This window comes from Salvelinus fontinalis, chromosome 2, assembly GCF_029448725.1.
Source record: "Salvelinus fontinalis isolate EN_2023a chromosome 2, ASM2944872v1, whole genome shotgun sequence".
Classification (NCBI taxonomy): domain Eukaryota; kingdom Metazoa; phylum Chordata; class Actinopteri; order Salmoniformes; family Salmonidae; genus Salvelinus; species Salvelinus fontinalis.
In genome coordinates, this window is record NC_074666.1 from 81,118,758 (window position 1) to 81,126,933 (window position 8,176).

The 8,176-nt window shown below is 44.6% G+C and overlaps 1 protein-coding gene across 2 annotated transcripts; it reads right to left on the reverse strand.

The window, feature by feature from the left end:
- Positions 1-342: 342 nt before the first annotated feature.
- On the reverse strand, positions 343-7,477 carry LOC129828612 (uncharacterized). Of its 2 annotated transcripts, none has more exons than XM_055889689.1 (7): positions 7,088-7,477; positions 6,862-6,960; positions 6,140-6,202; positions 5,927-6,032; positions 5,469-5,740; positions 4,236-4,422; positions 343-1,148 (listed from the first exon to the last, which is right to left on the reverse strand). In XM_055889689.1, exons 1-7 carry the CDS (start codon positions 7,202-7,204, stop codon positions 991-993), a joined length of 1,002 nt encoding a protein of 333 aa, XP_055745664.1. In that variant the 5' UTR covers positions 7,205-7,477; the 3' UTR covers positions 343-990. The 2 variants fall into 2 exon arrangements, with proteins under 2 accessions (XP_055745664.1, XP_055745673.1); XM_055889698.1 differs by having other exon boundaries at positions 6,140-6,199; positions 7,088-7,475.
- Between the last annotated feature and the right edge of the window lie 699 nt (positions 7,478-8,176).

Sequence of the window (8,176 nt, forward strand, 5' to 3'; positions counted from 1 at the left end):
CAGGTCCTTTTGAAAGACAGCTGAATCTTATGGCCAATATCTGGACAAGTTATTGGTCTCCAGTTGCATTGGCATAATTGTTAGGTAATAATTAGGGGTTCATTTTGATGCAGCATGCAACGTAAAGAGTAATCATTAGAAAAGGGTAGGTTAGATCTCTTCATTTTAAAATAATTTCAATGTTATGTTTTATAAGATACCATAGATGTAAAAACTAAGACATTTCTAAAATGTCTTGAGGGGCATTACTGCTATGATAACATGACGTGTAAGTATCAGTTCTAGTTTCGTCTAGTTCTGACAGAATCATGGCAAAAAAATGGCAAGAAAAGCACAATGATGCTTTGGGGGGGAAAAAATGTCATTTTTTATTCAGCAACATTGTAATTAATTCAATACTAAGGCTAGGTTCATTTCACGAGGTCAATGACAATACTGTAAATCAAACTGAAGTGACACAGAGTGCAGCGCAGCTTCGCTGTCGGCCATGTTGTTCAGGGCTTCTGTTACGACTTCTCTACAGAGCACCGACTGACTGCTACCTCCTTCAAAGAAACAAGAGTACTAAACATGGATACAAATCACTTGCCATCTACTAGGCCTACTACTGCTGGCTGGCTAGCTGAGGCTTGAGAACGATGCCAAAGGGCAGAGGAAGAATAAGCGACAGTATCATCTAACTTCACCTGAGCAGTAACTAGTCTCGATCAGACTGGAGTCAATAACACTTCCCCTGGAATGATCACGTTGTCAGACAAATAGACTCCTCCCTCACTAGCCTATTTCTCTCCCAGACCAGAGACATGGCTGGGAATGAACAGACAAACAGATAGACTAGACTGGTGTTGATAAGGCTGCTCCATTTTGGTTCCCTCTCACAGCAGTTATTATGTGAGTCTCTCTCCCATAATTGCACTTTAACCTGGACAGGGGCGGGCCACTTCACTCCCTGGGTGGAACAGGGGGTGGGGCTTGGTGGGGCCACACCCCTTAGATGTAGAAAGTACTCTCCGCCCCGGCCTCTGGCTCCACCTTCACGGCCAGATGAGGCTTCTTGCGGAGCCGCTTGGCTTCGTTCTGCAGCTTCTGGCGGATGTAGCCCTTGATCTCCGAGTCCGTCTTCCCTGGGAAGTAGTGCTGCACCGCCCCTGTGGGTGAGAGGTCAAAGATCAGAAACCTATAGAGATGTAAAGTTATCATTACTTGGAAATAACCCGTTTTTGGCAAGGACATTGCCATTAAGGGGTTCCGCCATTTTAAAGTAGTCAACTGCGTGGGGATTCCTATGGGTTGGGGGTGATCCACCAATGATCAGAGCATTGTCGAATCAAATTAAATTCTATTGTCACATGCGCCGAATACAACAGGTGTAGACCTTACTGTGAAATGCTTACTTACAAGCCCTTAACCAACAATGTAGTTCAAGAAATAGAGTTAAGAAAATATTTACTAAATAAACTAGTAACACAAGAAAATTACATAACAATAACGAGGCTATATACAGGGAGTACAGGTACCGAGTAAATGCATGGGGATATAGGTTAGTCAAGGTAATTTGTAAAGTGACTATGCATAGATAATAAACAACGAGTGGCAGCAGTGTAAAAACAGAGGTGGGACAGAAGCGGTTAAGGAGCCTTTTGGTCCTAGACTTGGCGCTCCTGTACCGCTCGCCATGCGGTAGCAGAGAGAAAGATCTATGACTTGGGTGACAATTTTTTGGGCCTTCCTCTGACACCGCATAGTATATAGGTCCTGGATGGCAGGAAGCTTGTCCCCAGTGATGTACTGGGCCGTACGCACTACCCTCTGCAGCGCCTTACGGTCAGATACCAAGCCAGGCGGTGATGCAGCCGGTCAGGATGCTCTCGATGGTGCAGCTGTAGAACTTTTTGTGACTCTGGAGACCCCTGCCAAATCCCATGACCCATGCCAAATCTCCTGAGGGGGAGAAGGTGTTGTCGTGCCCTCTTCACAACTGTTTTGGTGTGTTTGGACCATGATAGTTCGTTGGTGATGTGGACACGAAGGAACTTGAAACTCTCGACCCGCTCCACTTCAGCCCCGTCGATGCTCGCGATGAGCTTTGTTGGCGCATTGGTGTCTTCTGCAAATTGTTTTGTCTAGCTTGTAAATGGCTTTAAGCTATATCACCGCCATCTAGTGGGCACAATAAATGAATGGCAAGATGAGGTTCAAGACTCCAGCACTGCAGGTGTGGGTAAATCACCAATATTAGCTTTACGCTTTTCTTCAAAACAACAAGCTCATCGAAAGCTTTCAAATGGCGATAGCCTCAATGGCGCAGCCCATGTTGTCAGATGCCATAATAGCACAGATACAAAGGTGAGATCTCTATACATCTCTAAGCCTGTACCTAGAATACCGGGGTCTATACACGGCAGTTCGGGTCCCAGACAATGGCAGACTTGAAGTCAAACGGAAACAACAACACTGCTACCGTAGTGGTTAAGCAGACACTCTTATCCAGATCGACCTACAGTCCCTGCACTCAACGAACTTTAATAGGAAAGTACGAAGTTGACGTGAACAGTATTTCCATTGTAGCATGAGGTAAGTGCGAGAAATGTGACATGTTCAACTGCCGTATGGGGGGGTGTGACTAGCTGTTATGAGGGGGATGTGTTTAGCTGTTACGAGGGGGGTGTGTTTAGCTGTTATGAGGGGGATGTGTTTAGCTGTTATGAGGGGGATGTGTTTAGCTGTTACGAGGGGGATGTGTTTAGCTGTTATGAGGGGATGTGTTTTGCTGTTATGAGGGGGATGTGTTTAGCTGTTACGAGGGGGATGTGTTTAGCTGTTACGAGGGGGATGTGTTTAGCTGTTATGAGGGGGATGTGACTAGCTGTTATGAGGGGGATGTGTTTAGCTGTTATGAGGGGATGTGTTTAGCTGTTATGAGGGGATGTGTTTTGCTGTTATGAGGGGGATGTGTTTAGCTGTTACGAGGGGGATGTGTTTAGCTGTTACGAGGGGGATGTGTTTAGCTGTTATGAGGGGGATGTGTTTAGCTGTAATGAGGGGGATGTGTTTAGCTGTAATGAGGGGGATGTGTTTAGCTGTTACGAGGGGGATGTGTTTAGCTGTTACGAGGGGATGTGTTTAGCTGTAATGAGGGGATGTGTTTAGCTGTTATGAGGGGATGTGTTTAGCTGTTATGAGGGGATGTGTTTAGCTGTTATGAGGGGGATGTGTTTAGCTGTAATGAGGGGATGTGTTTAGCTGTTACGAGGGGGATGTGTTTAGCTGTTATGAGGGGGATGTGTTTTGCTGTTATGAGGGGGATGTGTTTAGCTGTTACGAGGGGGATGTGTTTAGCTGTAATGAGGGGATGTGTTTAGCTGTAATGAGGGGATGTGTTTAGCTGTAATGAGGGGATGTGTTTAGCTGTAATGAGGGGATGTGTTTAGCTGTTATGAGGGGATGTGTTTAGCTGTTATGAGGGGATGTGTTTAGGTGTAATGAGGGGATGTGTTTAGCTGTAATGAGGGGATGTGTTTAGCTGTAATGAGGGGATGTGTTTAGCTGTTATGAGGGGGATGTGACTAGCTGTTATGAGGGGGATGTGTTTAGCTGTTATGAGGGGATGTGTTTAGCTGTAATGAGGGGATGTGTTTAGCTGTTATGAGGGGATGTGTTTAGCTGTTATGAGGGGATGTGTTTAGCTGTTATGAGGGAATGTGTTTTGCTGTAATGAGGGGATGTGTTTAGCTGTAATGAGGGGATGTGTTTAGCTGTTATGAGGGGGATGTGTTTAGCTGTTATGAGGGGGATGTGACTAGCTGTAATGAGGGGATGTGTTTAGCTGTTATGAGGGGGATGTGTTTAGCTGTTATGAGGGGGATGTGACTAGCTGTTATGAGGGGGATGTGACTAGCTGTAATGAGGGGATGTGTTTAGCTGTAATGAGGGGATGTGTTTAGCTGTTATGAGGGGGATGTGTTTAGCTGTTATGAGGGGATGTGTTTAGCTGTAATGAGGGGATGTGTTTAGCTGTAATGAGGGGATGTGACTAGCTGTTATGGGGGGGATGTGTTTAGCTGTAATGAGGGGATGTGTTTAGCTGTAATGAGGGGATGTGTTTAGCTGTTATGAGGGGGATGTGTTTAGCTGTTATGAGGGTGGTGTGACTAGCTGTTATGGGGGGGATGTGGTTAGCTGTAATGAGGGGATGTGTTTAGCTATCTCAGGCTGTAGTACAGACGAGACCTTACTCAGTATTGCCTGGATCTCGTCTGCAGGCAGGGCAGGCTTGGGTTGGCCCCTCTTGTTGTTGACGATGCCGGAGATGGAGTGAGAGGCCAGGCAGTCCCTCTCATAGAGGCCCCGGAGCAGGTCATTGGTCAGCTTCTGGGCAGTGGTCCCCGTGTTACAGCGGTCAAGCAGCTCCGCAGTGATGAACTGGATGGTATAAGACATTAGGTTGCATCTTTAAAATTGTAGTGGCCCATCCCATTTTAGAGATACAGTGGGGTCCGTAATTGTTGCACCCTTGATAAAGATGAGCAAAAAAGACTGTGTAAAAAAAAAAAAAAGACAAATACTGAGCTACATTATAAGCTAAACATTTTTGGCAATTATATTATTTTATACTAATACAATTCCTCAGAGAAAGAGATAGGGGTCCAAATGATTTTGCTTCCACTGTCCCTGGGGCCCTTGTTTGGTCAACGGCATCATTAACTTTACCCAGTACCAGGACATTTTAGCTAAAAACCTGGTTGCCTCTGCCAGGAGGCTGACACTTGGCCTTAAGTGGATCTTCCAGCAAGACAATAACCCCAAGCACTAATCAAAATTCACAAAGAAATGGTTAATTGACTACAAAATCAACATTTCACAATGGCCAGCTCAGTCTCTGGACTTGAACCTCATTGAAATGTTGGGGTTTTAACTGAAGAGGGCAGTCCATAAGCACAGACGAAGGATATCAAGGACCTGGAAAGATGCTGTATGGAGGAATGGTCTATGATCCCTCCCAACGTGTTCTCCAACTCATAACACATTTTAGAAAAAGGCTCAGTGTCATTATCCTCACAAGGGGAGGGTGCTAGAGTATTGAAAACAGGGATGGCAAAAATGTTGACCCTTATATTGTATTTTATCACTTGTTAAACAAAATCTCTTTCTCTGAGCAATTGTATTAGTATAAAAATAATTACATTTCCCATTTTTTTTGCATACAATATAGCTCAGTATTTGTATTATTTATTTTATACAGTCTACTTGGCTCATCTTTATCAAAGGCGCCAATCATTATGGACCCGGCTGTATATTGGCATTCTGCTATAAGACAAAGACCAAAGGCCTATTCAGTCAACTTCAAAGAATAGATATTATTTTGCATATTGCATGACATCAAAAAGGACTTCTAGTACAGTTTTTACCTCTCCTGAAAACTTATGCCATGTATTTTTGACGTCAAAGACATTTAAAGGGTTCATCACCTCCTGATAGAGGGGTGGTCCGTTGATCTGGGAACCCCCCTCATGAGACCCCGGAGGGTATCCATTCTGGTGGGGGTGGGGGGGCTCTAGTTTGCCCGCCCAGCACCCGTTCAGCACCCCTGGAGAGGCCAGCAGGGCCGACGTTGTCATGGCACCACTCCTCACCAGGATCTCAGGCATGCTGGGAGATGTAGTTCTCCGGTCCGTGCTGCTCGACCACACCTCCGTCCTCTCGATCAGGGCCTCCAGGTTACGTGCCAACTTTCCACACGCTAGCATAGTATGAATCCCACAAAAATCCAAGAGATTAAAGCATCCTGGGTTGTTCTTAGGCACAGATCTAGGAACAGCATTTCCTCCCTCACTCCTGACCTTAATCATTAGCAGAGAAAATATAAAAATGAACTCAGATCAGTGTCTCGGGACAACTTCCTCCTACTTCTCCTGCTGGCCCTCACCTGTGAGGCATCTGATTTGCTCCCTCAGGTTGTCCATCTCTCGCTGCATGCTCAGCACCATGGCAACCAGGTCAGCCTTTGAGCGTGACTGTAGGCCTCCAAGACCCTTGAGAGAAATGAAGATGTCAAAAAGTCATACATAGAAAGTCTAAACCACATGCAAGCACTCACACACGCACTCACACACATGCACACTGCCATCATCCAGTGTACCTCTGCCATGAAGTCGCCATCCTCGATGCGTTCGACACTGGGGTTGTCTGACACTAGTACCTGCTTGGAGATAAGAAATTAATCGTACAAGTTGTCTCACTTATATGTAATTGTGGGTCAGTCAGTGTTTTTTAATTTGATTTATTATATGATGTATTGTCAGCTATGGTCCGCTATGGTCAAAATCATAGCTAGATTGAAACATCAGAAAATCCCTGTGATGATGATAAAATATTAGTCTTCATAAATTCTCATGTCTTGACAAAAAATAAATAAAGTTGCATTGTAAAGCTATGATTCAGAATCCTTCTTTTATTTAGGAGTAGCAGCAACATGTTACTTGTTGCTGTCTTGGCTTGTCGTTCTTTTCACCACCTCCCCTTGCCAAAGGTTTTTGCTCTCCTCTCCCCCTCGCTCCATCATTGAGATCAATGGCTGCCCCCACCATGCCTCTCTCTCACATTAGCGCCATTATGACAAAACACCGCTGAGAGGTGAATGCTCTCTGTGTCACTACTACTACTACAGCCTTGTGGCTTCCAAGTTGTAAACCCTCAAGCGAGGAAGTGAGGTGCTATATTACTAACGTACAAATAGGATTTATGTCGGTCGGTCAAGATGGGCATATGATGCCACCATAATGAGCAGACGCGTGCCAACCCCGACAGATACTAGAGAAAACTTTGTCCCAAAAATATTGTATGATAATATTCGAGCCAAACCCTCGTTTTCAACTTCTGGTGAGCGGTGTTGCATGGTGGGTTCTCTTCTACGTTCTCTTTCACCGGGTGTGTGTGCTTTCTTCTCTTCTGCAGTCTGTGCTGTAATAGACAGTCCGGGTAGGGTAATTAGCGACATAAATCGTGAGCGACAAATACTCGCTCCTCACCGAATGGGCAGCTACTGTATAAAGACCAGACTACAAATAACCGTTAAACGTTTACGTACACATGGAGGCTGGCTGTGCGATGTCGTGATGCCAAAGTCTTCATATTTAGGGTCTTCCTCCTCCTCTTCTTCATATTCGAGGTCGAAAATGCGCTTTGCTATTGTTTTCCTTCTCATCTTTCTCCCATTATCCTTTCCCCCCGCTGAAACACTGGCTGCTTCTTGAACATGCTGGTCAATACACTGTGCTCGGCTCCCCGACTTTCGCGTCAATGCTGGGTAGGCACCAGCAGCAACCGTGGCGCCGGGAACAATATTTGTTACGGTTGTACTTATTGTACTTATTGCAGCTCATTTAGTAGAATTGTGTTCCACACACTTGATTTAAGCTATGTTCGGTTAAATGTACCGTGGCATGACATGGCAAGACTGGACAAAGCCTGCTCAAGATGAAAGCACATGGGCATGATCATGACTTTCAAGTACATGTTTAATTATTTAACAATTATTTGAATGGGAGGGTTTATTCGAAGGGATAACGTACACTATGTGAATTTCAATTGCATCACGATGCTATAGGGTACTAGGGGGTAACTAGCCCTCCCGAAGAACAGTGTCTAATTCCCTAAAATCAATGTCTAATTCCCTAAAAACAATGTCTAATTCCCTAAGAACAATGTCTAATTCCCTAAAAACAATGTCTAATTGCTGATACAAAAAAGCAACGTTTGGGAAATAAAATGGTTTGTGGATGAAGATCATGCTTAAGCAAATGAACTATAAAGGAAAATAAATGGCTACAGTTTACACTTTTTTTTGTTATTTCATTAAATTTCGTTTTTGGAAAAGGGGCATTTTTTAAGTACCGGGGTAACTCCTAGCAGCTTATGCTAACTAGATACCTGGCTAGCATTTACTGCTAGTGAAGTTGCTAGCATAAACTAGCGCTTACCGGGCTAGTCATTGTCTAAATGACAGGTAGAAATACATTCATAACCATAAAGGGGTAACTAGCCCCCAGGGGGCAGTTACCCCCTAGTAGAGAGAGGGGGTTGGGTCGAGTTGCCCACAACACACTCATCCAACATATTACTACTTTACTCAAAAAATATCTACATTTTTCTATCTAAACAAGTGGAGTATTTATCT